Source organism: Eleutherodactylus coqui, chromosome 1 (genome assembly GCF_035609145.1).
Source record: "Eleutherodactylus coqui strain aEleCoq1 chromosome 1, aEleCoq1.hap1, whole genome shotgun sequence".
NCBI lineage: Eukaryota > Metazoa > Chordata > Amphibia > Anura > Eleutherodactylidae > Eleutherodactylus > Eleutherodactylus coqui.
This window is the reverse complement of record NC_089837.1, coordinates 96,900,536-96,917,414: the sequence shown is the minus strand read 5'-3', so window position 1 is coordinate 96,917,414 and position 16,879 is coordinate 96,900,536. Positions and strand designations below refer to the sequence as shown.

The 16,879-nt window shown below is 46.1% G+C and overlaps 1 protein-coding gene across 4 annotated transcripts in view; it reads right to left on the bottom strand.

Moving 5' to 3' along the window:
- SLC16A14 (solute carrier family 16 member 14) overlaps positions 1-16,879 on the bottom strand; it is a 49,852-nt gene that overhangs the window by 14,867 nt on the left and 18,106 nt on the right. For 2 of the 4 annotated variants that reach the window (XM_066598161.1, XM_066598163.1), the window contains 2 exons: positions 15,083-15,155; positions 13,555-13,642 (listed from right to left, as the gene is read on the bottom strand). In XM_066598161.1, coding sequence (XP_066454258.1) covers positions 13,555-13,557 — 3 coding nt within the window. In that variant the 5' untranslated portion in view covers positions 13,558-13,642; positions 15,083-15,155. The remainder of the gene's footprint in view (positions 1-13,554; positions 13,643-15,082; positions 15,156-16,879) is intronic. The other 2 variants (XM_066598164.1, XM_066598165.1) reach the window with 1 other exon arrangement.

Below are 16,879 nucleotides of genomic sequence, written 5' to 3'. Positions count from 1 at the left end.
AGAGGTAAGTAGTTGGCCCACTGATACTGGTTATCAGAGACAAACAGTCGCAGATACTGGATAAGTTCTTGGTTCATTCGTTCCGTTTGTCCGTTACTCTCGGGATGGAAAGCGGAGGAGAAGGACAAATTTACGTTTAGATTTTTACAGAAGGCTCGCCAGAAGCGAGCGACGAACTGAACCCCTCTATCTGACACAATGTCCTCGGGGATCCCATGTAACCGAACAATCTCCTTGATGAACATTTCAGACAGAAGTTTGGCGTTAGGCAACTTGCAAAGCGGAACAAAATGTGACATTTTAGAGAAACGGTCTACTATTACCCAGATGACCGTATTCCCCAGCGAGGATGGCAGATCAGTAATAAAATCCATGGACAAATGGGACCATGGCCTGGACGGAATGGGCAAGGGAAGAAGAGGACCCTCAGGACGTCTCCTGAGATTCTTCCCCCTTGCGCAAACCGGGCACGCGGACACAAATACCCGTACCTCCTTGGCCATGTGCGGCCACCAATAGAGTCTGGATACTAACTCCAGCGTACCCCTGATGCCGGGGTGTCCAGCTAGGACAGAAGCGTGTGTCTCCTCTAACACTTTCAATCTCAGTGACGATGGGACAAATAATTTGCCTTCCGGAAGGGCTTCAGGAGCAGATTGTTGAGCGGCGTGAATGAGAGGTGAAAGGTCGGAGGAGACAGCAGCGAGGACCACCCCAGGGGAGAGAATGCTCTCAGGCTCCGGCTCGGCAGGTTCCGGAGAACCAAAGCTCCTAGACAGGGCATCAGCCTTGACATTCTTAGAACCGGGTCTATAGGTAACCACAAAATTGAACCGAGAGAAGAACAAGGCCCAGCGGGCTTGCCGAGCATTTAACCTCTTAGCGGAATCTAGATAGGTGAGGTTTTTATGGTCTGTGAGTACCGTGATCTGGTGATGGGCTCCTTCCAAAAAATGCCTCCACTCTTCGAAAGCCCACTTAATCGCCAGCAATTCCCGGTTGCCTATATCATAGTTCCGTTCGGTGGAAGAAAACTTCCTAGAAAAATAGGCACACGGTCTAAGGTTGGTGAGAGTGGAGGGACCTTGGGACAGTACCGCTCCCACACCAAACTCAGAGGCATCTACTTCCACCAAAAAAGGGCTGGACAGATCTGGTTGTACTAGGACAGGTGCAGAAGAGAACGCCGCCTTTAAGGTATCGAAGGCCCTCAGAGCCTCAGAAGACCAGGTCCTCACATCTGCCCCCTTTCTGGTGAGGTCCGTTAGAGGTTTAGCCACCACGGAGAAGTCTTTGATGAATTTGCGATAGTAGTTGGCGAAGCCGAGGAAGCGTTGAAGGGCTTTCAACGACCCTGGCTGGGCCCACTCCGTGATGGCTTTCACCTTTTCAGGATCCATCTGGAAGTCGCATGGCGTGATGATATACCCCAAAAATGATATCTTTTGTACCCCGAACACACATTTCTCGAGTTTAGCAAACAGCTTGTTATGTCTGAGTCGAGCTAGTACAGTCTGAACGTGAGTATGGTGACTTGGCAAGTCGGAGGAAAAAATCAAAATGTCGTCTAGATATACAACCACGAACACCCCCATGATATCCTGAAACACTGAGTTCATGTACCCCTGAAAAATGGCGGGGGCGTTACACAATCCAAAAGGCATAACTAGGTATTCAAAATGCCCGAGGGGCGTATTGAAGGCGGTTTTCCACTCATCCCCCTCCCGAATGCGGATGAGGTTGTATGCTCCCCTGAGATCAAGTTTAGAAAACCATCGGGCACCAGCGACCTGGTTGAGGAGGTCAGGAATGAGTGGAAGGGCATACTGGTTTCGTACTGTGATTTTGTTTAGCTCTCTATAGTCAATACAGGGCCGGAGGCCCCCATCCTTCTTCTCAACGAAGAAAAACCCGGCACCCACCGGGGATTCTGAGGGCCGGATGTGCCCCTTGGCCAGGCTGTCCTGGATATAGTCCCTCATGGATTCTCTCTCAGGAACCGTAACGTTATAAATGCGGCCCTTAGGAAGTTTGGCCCCAGGAATCAAGTCTATTTTACAGTCCCATTCCCTATGAGGGGGCAGAGCTTCAGATAATTGTTTGGAGAACACGTCAGAAAACTCGGAGAGGTAATCTGGTAGGGGGGTCCCCTCGCAGGTGGAGATTCCCACCTTCACCGCACAAAGGTGGTTGGCACAGCGGGGACCCCACTTTACCAGTTCCAACGTGTCCCAATTTACTACCGGGTTGTGCTCCCGGAGCCAGGGGAGGCCTAGGACGACGTCCACAGACAAATCTCTCATCACTAGAAAGGTGCAGGTTTCCACGTGTAAGGCTCCTATCGTAAACCTTACTTCAGGGGTAACCAGATTAACTACCCCTGCTTGCAGTGGAGTGGAGTCCACTCCTGAAACAAGAATCGGAGTCTCTAAACGTAACAGAACCCCGGACAGTTGAGCAACGAAATTAAAGTTAACGAAATTAGCAGCAGCCCCAGAATCAACGAAGGCTTGCCCAGTACGGTGGAAAGCATGGAATTCTAGGGTGCAAGGCAATAACATTTTGGACAACACAGGGAGTACCTTGGCTCCTAGACAGTCCTCCGGACAACTGCCTAGGAGCGGACGTTTTCCCTGCCATGGCTTCTTGGCGCAGGTTGCAATGCGGTGACCCGGCTCCCCACAGTAGAAGCAGAGGTTCTTCTTCAGGCGATTTTCCCGTCGCTGCTTGGGGTTCATGGCTCCCAGCTCCATGGCCTCGGTGGTGGGAGGTGGAAAAGTCGGGTCAGTAGAAGAAGTGGGCGTGGGGAGTGGAGTGGTCCGAGCGGCGTGTCGGCCCCTCAAACGTCGGTCGGCCCGAATAGCAAGCGTCATGGCTTGCTCCAGGGTTCTAGGCTCTGGGTGGGCCACAAGTAGGTCCTTGAGACCCTCAGACAGACCGGTCAAAAATAAGTCTTTTAGGGCGGCATCGTTCCACCCGGATTCCGTACAATGTTGACGGAATTGGGAACAGTAGTCCTCCGCCATTTTACAACCCTGGCGCAGGGCCAGAAGTTTGGAGACTGCGTAGCCCGCCCGGTCGGGTTCGTCATAAATTTGACCCAGGGCGGAAAAAAAAACGTCAAGGGATAGTCGGGCTGGAGAGCCTGCTGGTAGCGAGAAAGCCCAATTTTGGGGGTCCCCCCTCAGGCGGGTAATTACAATTCCCACTTTCTGGTATTCAGTACCAGAGGAGTGGGGTCGGAGATCAAAGTAGAGCTTGCAGCTCTCTCTAAATGCAAAGAACTGACCTCTCTCTCCAGAGAAGCAGTCCGGCAGCGTGGCTCGGGGTTCTGACATAGTCCCGGGAGCGGAAGGGGGCTGCATGGGACCTGCAGCCGCCACTTGTTCCTGTAGCTGCGTGCGGGCGGTTAGGTCCTGGACCAGGTTAGTAAGGACCTGGACCTGGTTCGCTAACGCAGCCACGGCCTCCATCGAGGGATTCAAAGTAGCCGGGCGGATGCACGAGTCTGACCTACCTTCGGCCAGTGTTACTGTCAGGACAGTGTCCGGGATATGGGGGTCCCTGAGATATCCCGCAACCCCTGTCCCTGCCTACTTGCCCCCCTGGGCTAACCCCCAGGGCGACAACTGGGCGGCGGTCCCTACCCTCACTAGGGAAGCGGGACACGGGAAGACAAACAGACACTGAAGACAAACAACGGTAGAATGGTCAGACAATCCGGGTCGGCAACAGGAGGGTACGCAGTACAGGGGGGTCAGGCAAAAACGTAGTCAAGGTCCAAAAGCAGAGGTCAGGAAAGCCGGGGTCACAAACAGGAGCCAAAAGAATACGCGGGTGCAGCTGGAAGACCAAACTAACACTGGCAAGGCCTGAGAGGAAAACACACCTATTTAAATGCTGTCAGCGCTCCCGCCCCAGAAGCTGATTGGGGCGGGGAGCCTGACAGCAGCAGGGCTAATCAGGGCGGTGCTGGGGGCACGCCCCCAGTCTCACTGCACAGACAGTTACCAGGGAAGCCAGCCTGGTAGTCAAGCGACTAGAAGCACCAGCTGGCTCCCTAGCAACCCGGCGGCGACCAGTCTTACAGCGGCCCGGGGAGATCACAAGAACCGGGGTACCTCTGCGCCGTGCTCCTGTACCCCGGGTGGCCGGACCGGTGGTGCGGGCACGGCGGCCCCGAGAGTTGCCGGTTCTGACACCTTATCTGCATCCATCAAATTTTCACCGGATGGATCGGTACGGGTTGAGACCTCAAATGACAGTTCAGAGGAGGTTTTGTAAACTAACTGCTCTCTTGGTAGATCCGGCTCATGCATTTGTCTTGATAGCTACTGCAGAAACTCAGCTTTCCGCAGGTCCTGACAAATAGTAAGCCACCTCCAAGACAAACTCCAATTCCTGAGTCATTGCTTAGCCCAAGGAACTGGACATCTGACATAGTTGATCTAGGTATTGCAGGTCAGCAATTTCAAAAATTTTTAATTTAATTTTTTTTTTTTTTTTTTGCAACAAGGTTCTGATCTATTTTAATAGAATACCAGCTTGATTATCTAGCAGTAATTGGTGCAAGGGGTTTCAGGAGTGCCGATTCAGCTGGCAGAAACTGAACCACTAGAGGTAATGTTTAAAGGGTCACGATGCCTCATGCGCTTCCTTGTGCTGGAAAGTCCTGAAAGCATATTGGGAACCGAAATGATGGGATCCTTGGGATCTTGTATCGAACTTCACTCGTCCGGTGAGGCTCGTATACACCCCAGGTCTGAAAGTCACCCGACCTTCGGTCGGATGGCAGCAGACCTAGCGACACCTCTCCCTGTCTTCACTCTTAGGCACGCAGAGAAACAAGTTCTTAGTGTCGTTCCTTTGAGCCTTTGGGCTACCAGTCAGACGGACCTCGACAGACTGTCTGTATTTGTTTGTATTTAATTTCAGAGGAAAGCAGTACTGTTGGATAGTGCTGCCACAAGGGGCACAGAATAGCCCAAAACCAGTTCACCAGATTCATGAAACTGGTATTAGACACCTGGCCAATTACCGAGGGCACCGCCCTCTTGTAATATGTTGATGATTTGTTTTTAATTTACTTTTATGTACTGCTGACACAAATAGTTACCTCAATGCATCACTAAGCCTTTTGTGTTTCCTCCATCAGAGTAGAATGGCTGCAAAGCCAGCAAAGAGAAACTTCAGTTCTGCAAGTCTCACGTAGTGTTCCTGGGCCACTGCCTAGGTCCAGGTACTAAGCACCTGACGCCGGAACGCACGAAGGTGGTAAGTGACATGCAACTTCCCACCTCCCATGCCCAGTTGCGTACCTTCTTGGGACTGGTTTCATACTATTGGCAATGGACGCTCTGCCTCCATGACTATGCAGCCTCTGTACGACTGTTTGGGTTCACGGCCATTTGCCCTGACCCCGCAGGCAGAGTCAGCCTTCTATCAGCTGAAAGTACAGGTAACCGGGTGCACTGGGGCTGCCAGACTATGACAACCCTTTCCAAATGTACGTCACTGAGATGGAGGGACACGCCACCGCTGTACTGACACAAAAAGCGACCTGTAGCATACTACAGTGCCCATCTTGACGCGGTGGCTAGAGGGTCTCCATCCTGCGTCCGAGCGGTTCTAGCAGTTCAGGCACTAATGGACAAAAGTTCTGACGTTGTCCTAGATCACACCATGGTGATCTACACCCCACATGACGTACATGGAATTCTGACACAGGTAAGCCATAGACATCTGTCCCGTGCTAGACAGATCAAAAATGGAACTTGCAGTACACTCTTCATCCAACGTCTCATTTCAACGTTGCACCACTTTGAATCCGGCCACCTTATTGCCATTAGGTGACACTGATTCAAATGGGGGAGTAAGTACAGAGGACCAGCTTTTTGCAAATTCTCTGACTGATGATGAAGAGGAGGCCTTTGACGCAGAACACCAGCATGATTGTGACAGCTGGGTTCGCACATGTCACTGACAAACCCCTCCTAAACCCCCACCTTGAAATGTTTGTGGATGGATCTAGATACCTGAATGACGAAGGAAGGTTTGTAACAGGTTTTGAAGTAGTCACACTGAATGAGATGCTTGTACAAAAGCCACTGCCGCCACACATGTCAGCGCAGGAACTGAGGCCTGTACGATTGAAAAATATACCACTACTAATATCTACACTGATTCCAGGTACGCCTTTGGTACTGCACACGATTATGGACCCATCTGGCGGTCCAGGAGCTTTCTCACGGCACAAGGCAAGCCCATTAAGCTATCATGTTGCCAGGACAGGTGGCAATAATAAAGGTTAAAGCACACACGCAGGGGCAGTCACCAGAGAACAAGGGGATAGGGCAGCCAAGGCTGCAGCCCTCCTGGACAGTACGCAAGACCCCTTGTGCTGTAAGTTGGATCTTGGTCCCACCACTCTTGTTGATTTGGGATTTGGCGTCCTACGGGACGTAGATGATGTACCAGCGGCTGCCTACCCCCACCTCGCCGTCCTAGCTCATGGGAAAGTGCATGCCTCTCGGAATGCCATGGTTTCTGTTGTGGACAAGGTATGGTATGCTCCAGGGTTGGACAGGTTGGCGAAGGCATATGTGAAGGCATGTGAAGTGACCACTGTATCCTATTCAGAGATTACAAATCGATTACATCCAGCTTCCCAAATCAGGCAGGTATGAGTACGTCCTTGTGTGCGTGGACCTGTTCAAAGCCACCGCACAATGTACAGTGGCTAAACTTGTGTCAGAACTTGTATGTAGATTTGGGGTACTAGAGACAATTGAGAGTGACAGAGGTACACAATTTACAGGTTAAGTGATGCGAAAGGTGATGTCAGCCTTGGGGTGGAACAAGCGTTTTACACTCCATATCACCTGCAGAGTTTAACAAAGTTGAAAGAACTAAAATTATATGCTTAAGTTAAAAGAAGTGTTGTTTGGCTCTATGCCAAGATTAGGCCTGTACCATCCACAGGCCCTACAGCAGGGGTGTGATAAGGTTATTGAATATGTACAAGAACTATGTCGTAAACTGAAAATAACACCCGATCTAGTGTTTTCCCCAATTCCAGACCCTGACAACCTAGAGGGGACTCATTTCTTGCCACCTGGAGATTGGGTGGTCGCAAAAAGACACGTAATAAAGGCCTTGGACCCAAGGTTTGACGGACAATACCAAGTTCTGTTGTCAACACCTACTTCTGTAAAAGTGGATACATGCCTCCCACTGCAAGAAAGTTCCCGAGCCAGAGGAAAAGTGATGGGTGGGATCCCGGCGTTGTTTGGGTGGGGGAGGTAATGGACATTTTGATTTCGACTTCTGCATTTGTCTTATTGGACTGTCTTCTTATTGGGAAACACCACTACGAACGATCCACATGGACAAGCGATGGACTGGATGGGCAAATATTTCCCACACGTGTATGCCCAACCTCAGGAGTGGAGAGGACATTTTGCGGACTTTTCTATTATCTGTCCCCACTCCTGTAGAGACTCTTCGAGACATACGCTCAATAGTTCACAATGATAGTGATGAAGTAGATGACAATGTTGTTCAGGAAAACACCTTCCTTAATTTATTTGAATATTGTCCCCATTGCGATACCATTGAATATACACATTGGACGAATATAACTCGGTTTTAGGTGAGAAATGTTGCGTTGGCTGAAGAATGTTGTAATTTTACTTGTGACTCTAATGAAATCGGGAAATGCCAACGAATTAAGGCAACAGAAGTAACAACTACTCTGCAATCGTCCGACTAGTATAATCTTATGTGTATATATATATATTGCAATTAAGGTAATAATTTTATGCACAGCTAAATGTACTGAATGCCGATTTTCTACACCCCTTTAAGTGTCTAATATGACGATGACGATATTGATGTTGATAAATCTAAGATTACTGTATTGTAAACTTGATTGACTTGCAATATTTGATATTATGTCTTCATATCTTGATGGACATAGAGTGCACCATTCCTACCTGGGAACCCGGCACCTATGGGTGACAGAACCAGGAGATAATGGTGGCTCTGATGTCCAAATGGGGGAATGATAGGGGTCAATCAATATTAATCAATAACCTAACATAAGAAAGATAAGGAAACAATGTAATGAATGTGACATTAGTTATTTGGTTATATAATGTTATGTATTATATGTAAAACATTCCGGAAGTGGCTAGTAGAATTTGGATATAGAATCATATGTAAAAAGGTATATTCAAGCGTTTATTTGAATATTGATTTTAAAATACTAAATGTATGATTAATTAGATTTTATTCAGTTATCTTACTGAATACCAACTCTGTGCTGACTCCCGAGTAGGTGGCCGAACCAGTTTTGTCTATGTGAAAACTAGAAACAATGTCCCCTCTTTTGATGTGCAAATTGTTGATGGATCTTTAAGATTACATTCTGATTAAGTAGGTACTCAGCCAGCCAGGAGACAACCTTTATTATCACATGTAATTGTTTTATGTATAGTTCAAACAGCTTTGTTGATACCTTTTGTTTAAAAGGCTTTTGATTTACAGCCCTATTGTAATCTGTTGGAATGAGGGTTTGGTCAGCAAAAGTAGAATGAAACTAGGTATTGGAAACGCCTTCTTTACAACTTGCATATAAACTAGCAATGTACAACAATAAACAGAATTCATTCTGATTTACTAAGTCTGTGTATAGTGGGTCATTATGGTTCTCAACTATGAGTACTCTATATAATATTTCCTCTTAATTTGGATACAGGCAACATTCGCATTACGGTCTGCGTTCCAGACCCCCCACAGTTTATTTGGCGCCCGACAAGTGGGGCAGAAGCTAACTCCTTACCTGCAGCCGATACCTGACTACACTACCTGCCGACCAGCCGGACGAGAGGCCACGGGACCCCAGATCTACAAAACACCGGTATACGGTAAGCTCTTGACTTGCCACTCAAGCTCTGGGCTCTCCTGACTTCATTCAGTCCTCGTGTCGACAGGGGGTGAGTTGCTGTATGTTATATAGGACGCTTCTGCCTGTTATTTACGGTGTTCTTAGTAACCGTGCTAGACGGAAGAACCCTTGTGTGTATATTGCCATGTTGCCTGTAGTAATTGTTGAAATCTGTACGTTGATTGTCTGTGTCATGTTAGCCATAATTTGCTTTTACTGAGTCTGTTATAATATCACCAGAAATCCCCTAAACCCCCCCTTAAGGAGTCCGTAAAACTATTCCAGGACCAGGGACCAGGGGTCCTTAGTTTACTAGGTGATATCAGGTCCTGTTTACTTAGTGATGAATAGTGGGAAATAAAATAAATAGTTATCCTGCCAGTTTCGGACTTGGCAGAAGGGACCGCCAGATTTATCTGAGGAAAGCCGTATGCATCCTCAATGCTGTGTAACAGTGGTAAATCAAGAGGTAAGTCCATAAGAGAAAGGGAAGGGGGAGACGTACGCAGACAAACGTATAAAATATATAGACAGATAGGACTTAGAAAAGTGGGAACCTTTAACTATGGGTTCTGGCAATAGTACGGGAAAAAAAGCATATGAAAGATATCAGAGACGCCGGTTTAGATAAAGGAACAGACAATATGGGAAACGTACAGGGCAAGTAGTATGCCTATATGGAAATCAGCTAGAGAAATAGTAAAAGACTGCACAGAAAATAGTGAAACAATTGTTTTATGTGTGTGAAAGAATACAAAACAATAAGCCTCTTGGTGTACATAAGCCGCCAGCCATTGTCCATACTGCTGGTAAAGAGGATAAGGTGTGAAAGATAGCTAAAGAAATTGGCAAATGAATATTGGTCCCCATCCCACTTATTAGGGTCCCAATCAACTACAGTATGAACCTTTTATAGTGTCTAACTCTCTTTAAAAGCGTAATTTGAACTAAGTCTTGCTCCTTGCAGCAATACATTAATAGCGCTGTGAACAGGATTACGCAGAGAGTAATACACTGTGCCCATCTTTCACTTTTCTGCTGATCGATGAATTTCAGTTCAGCATGAAATCCATCGTTCGGCAGAACAGCTGATAAGAAGGACCGCACGGTGTAGGACGGTTTCAGACTAGTTTATTTTAGCTCTATGTTTGGTACGAATTTTCAGGTCCGTAACACAGAGCTAATGTAAATCTATGAATGCATCTATTCACATTGGTGTTTTTTTTTTGCATGGGTGTTTTTAAAAAAATGCAGCATGATCTATTTTTTGTGTTTTTGCCTAAGTATTTCTATTATTTTCTATTGGGCAAATACGGATCAGAGCCAAATATTTTCATTGTAAAGAAATTCTGTGTGGTATTGTACAGTGTGGGAATCTGTGCCTGGTAATTGTTATAAGAAGGCATTAGGACAGCATCTGGTAGACACTGGTTCATTCATAGCACTCGGTACATAGCTAGGTCTACACAACGGAGGGATAAGGGAGGAGCGGTGACACTGTTAGAGCAACAGAAAAACCTGTCATTGTTGTGGATTGACTGGCTCAGACAACTGTTTACTGTCCTCGAAGATCACGGTCACACGCCTTATAGAAGGTGCGCAGAGCTCAATGCCAGAAGGGGCTTGCCACTATGAAACTCCTCCAGCAGTTCTTGTTCTAGTTGGCGAAAGGCAGTAGTGCGGATGAGAAGAGTAATGGCTCTTTCAGACAGAACGAGAATCTCACGATTCTTGTTTGCCTGGGCGAACGAGCTGGTGACGTCATCGGGCTCGGGCAGCCTGTTTAGGGCTCCTACCCACTTGTGCTTTTTTAATGCTGCGTTTTTTAAAACACGATTGTCAATGGGACTTTCTAATGTTAAAAACGCATTGCAAGTTTGTGCTTTGCGATTTTTGTGTGATGCGCTTTTAACATTAGAAAGTCCCATTGACAATCGCGTTAAAAAGACGCAGCGATATCGCAGCATTAAAAAAAACGCAAGGATTGTAGGATTCTCAATTAATCAGCTTTTAAGCTGCATGAGCCCAAGCTATTTTTAATGCCGGCTGACACTGAACGACAAACGAAAATCGAACGATTCTCGTTCGCCGTTGCCTTACATTTAGACTGAATAATTGTTGTTCACTTTCGTTCGTTTTAATGATTTTCCGAATGATAATCATTCAGTCTAAATGCATCTTAAGGCCTCGTTCACATGAGCGTGGTTTTAGCGCTCTAAGAGCATCGCAAAAATATTGCATAACGCTCAGAAGAAAATCGTGTGGACGGGTGATTTCCAGCTATTAAGTCTCAAGCTTAATTAGGTGTAAAATTGCCCGTTCACATGATCGGAGCTGCATGGTGCATGGTATCCAGCTCCCATAGGAGTCTATGGAAACTCCCATGCATTACGCACCAAAGATAGGTTAGGTCCTATCTTTTCTCGCAGCACGGACTTTAGATGCGAGCTTTGCAGTTGTATGTTCTATTTCTGTTAGATGCGAGTATTTTGCACGTCTAAAATTCCTTTGTGTGAACGCTTCTATACAAAACCATTGGTTCTATTAGATGCGATCTTTTCAAGTGCCTGTAATGCACTAAAACCACGCTCGTGTAAACGAGGCCTAAGAATCCTATATATCCAAGGTAAAGGAGGGGGCCATATTTGCAACCATTGTTAGCAACTTTGCAGAAGTTTTATGTTTGCAGCTCCTAGACAAAACTATGTGTCTCCATAGTAACTTCAAACCCTGTGTAGTCTCATCTTCCAGTTATTCTGCCATCCATCTGTCCCCTACTTCTTGTTAAACTACAATAAATATGTTCAAAAGAAAGGGGAGACAGATGTAAGGGGTGTGTCTGCAGCTTCAGGCCACACACAGTTTGTTTGTAGTATGTTGCCATGGAGATAGACAGGCATCCATAGGGCCTCAGTCACATGGGCTTTTTGACGCACAAATTTTTGAACGCATCAGTTATGCGTTCAAAAATTTGCTAACCGAAGCGGGCGTCACGGCGGAAAAAGCATTGCTAGCAGTGTTTATCCGCTCAAAAAGAGCGCTGCCCGCTATCTCCTGCTGTGGCTGTGACAGCTGCAGCAGGGGATTCTTGGATGTGAAACCCCTGGATGCTGTCACATCCAAGGGTTTCACCTGTGGTCAACGGGGCCTGCGGCAGCTGTGGCGGCCCCATTGACATACAGAGAACATGGCGATCCTCTGCTACAGCTGTGACAGCTGTGGCAGAGAATTTCTTCATCTCCACGGGGAGTCCCATTGTCACTTGTCACTGTGACAGCATTGTCACAGTGTCTAGTGAAACTGGGACTCACAGCTGTGGCAGAGGAAAGCGATATTCTCCCATTGAATTCAATGGAGCCGGCAATACAGCCGGCTCGATTGAAAGCAATGGGCTGCCAGCAAACGCTGCAGTGATTTTTCCGGGAAGGGCTTAAAATATAAGCCCTTCCCTGAAAATCAATCTAAAAATGTGCAAAAGAATTTTTAAAAATGTATACTTACCTCTCTGCAGCTGCCGGAGCTCAGATGCGTCCAGCCGGCTCTTTCCCTGCACTGCTCTGAGTAGTATTCAGCAGGCGAGGATTTAAAATCCCTGCCTGCTGAATGCGCTGCCTCTGATTGGCTGAGTACTTTGACCAATCAGAGGCAGCTCTCAGCTATTGAATGACGATCAGAGGCAGCACTCACCCATTCATGTAATTTTTTTCTTTACACATGTAAAATATGTGCTTAAAAAGTCTGAATACATCAATGCAAATCAATGGTGTTGTGTTGTGTGCTGTCCATCCAACGGTGTCTATACTACATGCGTAAAAATACCCCCATTTGAATGGACCCTTAGATCTATCCTTTATTGTCAAGGACAGGTCATTAATATTTAAGTCCTGGATATCCCTTTAATAAACATTGGGCCATTGTGATTCAGTTCCACATGGAAGCCCCGATGCAGCTGTGACTCTACATTATCCCTGTGTCAACTGCACATGGTCAGGGCATTTCAGCCTCTGGAAGTAAATGTTTGCATCCACTGATAACAAGAACAGATCCTGAAAAAGTATTGATACAGAAAATAACTAACACATTTTCATAATGATTCAGTGAATAAGTCTTATTTATGTAAAATAGACATTTCACACAGAACACTCTGAATATATGAAATGTGCATCATGGAGATTTTCTATAGAGAACAGGTTAATAACCTGCTTATAATCTGAAGGATAGAGCCTCATGTGGCACAGAGTGCTAAGGCAGCAGAAATGCAGTCCTAAGCTCTCGCTCACAACCTGAAGGTTGCAGATTCAATCCCCGCATAGCTTAGGAAGCCGACTCAAGGTTGACTCAGCCTTCCATCCTTCCGAGGTCGGTAAAATGAGCACCCAGGGGGTAAAGATGACTGGGGAAGGCAATGGCAAACTACCCTGCAAAAACAGTCTGCCAAGAAAAAGTTACGATGTGACGTAACCCAAGGAGTCGGTCACGACTCGGTGCTCGCACCAGGGGACTTTACCTTTTACAATCTGAAGAATACATATTAATAGGATACATAGTTTTGTCCACTAAATGTCTAAATAAAACAGCAAAGTTCAGAGAGTTTACTTGTTTCTTACCATTTGCCTCGGTAGCACTCAGGTGACTGACACGTTCACAGGTTAAAACACCCCAGCCGGTTTAAGGATCATTGTATAAGCAGTGAATCTGAAGGAAAGGTAAAAGAATCCACAAGATTTTAATAAACTCGGAGAGAGAATCACTGATGTTCAAACGTGGATGCATTTATCAGAAGCTGCTGTAATGTAGTGCAATCAGCACTGTAAAACATGTTAAGAATCACATTTCTGGAGTTAAAGGAACTTTCCTACTTTGAAACATTATTCCCAAACTTCCAGAGTCTTAATAAAGTGTTGCATGTTGTTTAGTCCTTCCATTCCACAGCTTGCTCCTTCCTTTTCTCTACTTCCCATTGCTCTGATACCTTTTTCTCAGACAGATCCTGAAACAGTTGGCATCCTTTGCACCCATTCAATAGTTAGTGCACAGCGCAGTTTTCAAGTATCCCTTTAAGGGTGCCTGCACACGAACGGAATTTCCAGCGCGTTATTTTAGGCACGTTATCTGCCCCAGCCAATATACTCCTATGAGGATCCGCAGTTGTCCCCAGACGGACGGATTTGTATCGCGTTTTTTCACGCGCGTGAAAAAATCTGCGACCTGTTCTAATTTGGGTCGGATTCTGCGCGTGAAGCCTCCAATACAAGTGAATGGGTGCGTTTTTTCACGCAGTACATCCGCAGTGCAGCTGCAGATGGAGTCACTGGTTGCTATGACTACAGGAAGTAGGCATGGTAGGAGGCGTCCCAACACACAGCACAGAGCTTCACAGGCAAATTTGTAGAGGGAGATAGGTAGTATTTCTTGCCAATGCAGGATGTAAGAATGCAAAATCTGTAGTAATGAATTCCTCTTGTGAATTTTTTTGCAGTGACTGAAATAAAGTCACGCTGGAGAAGCGCCCGAAAAAAGTTACATGGATCAACCATGCCCACAAAGACATCTGCTCACCGGGTGAAAGCATGTTGCCAGAATAATTTAATGGTGCTCGCACAAGCAAGAGGGACAAAACGGAGTCTAGGTGTTGGTTTTAAAGCTGTTTTCCAAGGAATGGGCAGTTATCTAGGGGTTGGGTTTACAATAAGGGGCGTCTGCTGGTTTTTCTGCGCGTTTTTTTCCGCAACACATCCGCGTATATCCGCGCGGGATTTTTCACGCATCCGCACCTATCCGCAAGCACATTTAGGTACCATACGCGCGTGAAAATCCGGAACGCTCGTGTGCAGGTGGCCTTACGCTGTTGACCTTGCACAATACTTTGCTTTTACCCCCCGTTGATACATAAAGTTATTATTTACTCTTCTTTTCTGCATAAAATTGCTCTTTTAGATAACAGATCTAGATGTCTAAGATGTAATGTGTCTGATGTGGACTTGCTACAAATGGCATGGGTATGTTCTAAGGTCAGAGACTTTTAGATACAATCTTTATCAACCTTTGAACTTAGCTTTAAATCTTATTACACCATTATATACTGTATATGACTTGTATATTGAGTCAGCTGTCCATTCAGATTTCTGTACCTACTTATAAAAAATTGCTGGGGAGATGTTGCCTTTGGGAAGACTCCTTATTTCCAGAATGTGGATATCAGCCCAACCTATAACAGATTCAGATTGTTTTTGTTTAGTAAAACAAATACATATTGCTATGAAACCACTCGATTGATGTCTGCGAATAAGTCACAATCCCAATTAATACTCCGGGTCAAACATTTTCTATAAAGTGACATGCTTTTATTTCTCCTCTTCTGCTTGGCTGGGTGGATAGGAAGGGCATCGGACTGTGTGAGTTTACAGAACTAGTAATTAATGATATTGTATATATTACTTTTTTAAAAGTGTAACTGCGCTTTTGAAAAACTTTTGACTTGTGAAAGAACAAGGCAAAAATTTTGATTGCTGAGAATCCGGTTCCTGAGACCCCCACAAATTGCTACAATGAAGCAACTGCAGGGCTTCGCCAAAACTATGGACCCATGCTTAGTTAGCAAGCAGTGATAGCTCTCGGACTAGCACTGTAGCTGGTGGTCTGTTTTAATTATCAGGGAGTCTGTTTTAATTATGGTATCTGATTTGGAGACTGTTTTAATTGGGTTCTGATCTGAGGGTCTGTTTTAACTATGGGGTCAGATCTGTGATCTGTTTTTAACTATGGGGTAAGATCTGTGATCTGTTTTAACTATGGGGTCAGATCTGTGGTTTGTTTTAACTAGGGGGCCAGATAAGGGCCCGGTATTAATTTGGAGGTTTGATCTGGGGGCTCTGTATTAATTTTAGGTCTGATTTTGTGGCCAGTGCAAAATCCACAACTGGTCCCCCAGCTTCCATGTGTCATATATAATACTGGTGTGACAGAGAGGATTTGGGGCCCTGTTAAGCTCCAAGGCCTAGGTGTGACTGCTACTTCTGTACCCACTATGCATCTGTTTCTTTTAAAATGTGTTTAAATCTCTTTCAATGGAGACTAAAGTGGTAGGATGAAGTGGCATATATAAGAGGATTGATGAGTAGATATCATTACTGATAAGACGCATGTCAGGGTAGTGGTGTAGATAAGATTTAGAAAAGGTCTCTAAAAATGCCTCCAAATTATGCAGTGTCTAAGGGCTCAGTCAGATGGGCGTTTTTTTACTGCGCATGTCTTTGCGCAAAACGCTTGCACACTTGGCTGCATTCAAAATTCGCACATAAAGTGCAGTGCCCGCTATCCCCTGCTGCGACTGTGACAGCTGCAGCAGGGGATTCCTTGGATGTGAAACCCTTGGATGCTGTCACATCCAGGGGTTTCACCTTGTGGTCAATGGAGCCAGCGGCATCAGTAGTGGCCCCATTGCAACATACAGAAAAGATAGCGATCCTCTGCTACAGCTGTGGCCGAGGATTTCTTCATCTCCGCGGGGAGTCCTCTCATCACCGAACACTGGACAGCACTGTCACACTGTTCAATGACAAGGGGACTCCCCATGGAGATGAAATAATCCTCTGTCACAGCTGTGGCAGAAGACCGCAATGCTATCCCATTGAATTCAATGGAGCGGGCGCTAAAGCCGGCTCCATTAAAATCAATGAGATACTGGCAGCCCCCGCAGTGATTTACGGGGAAGGGCTTGAAATATAAGCCCTTCCCTGGAAATCATCCCTAGAATGTATAAAAAAAATAAAAAATATATATACTCACCTCTCCGCAGCTGCCGGGGCTCAGGCATGTCCAGCTGCGTCTTCTCCCTGAATTGTTCTGAATCTCTTTCAGCAGGCGGGGATTTAAAATCCCTGAATGCTGAAATGGCTGTATCTGATTGGCTGAGCCCGGGCAGCTGCGGAG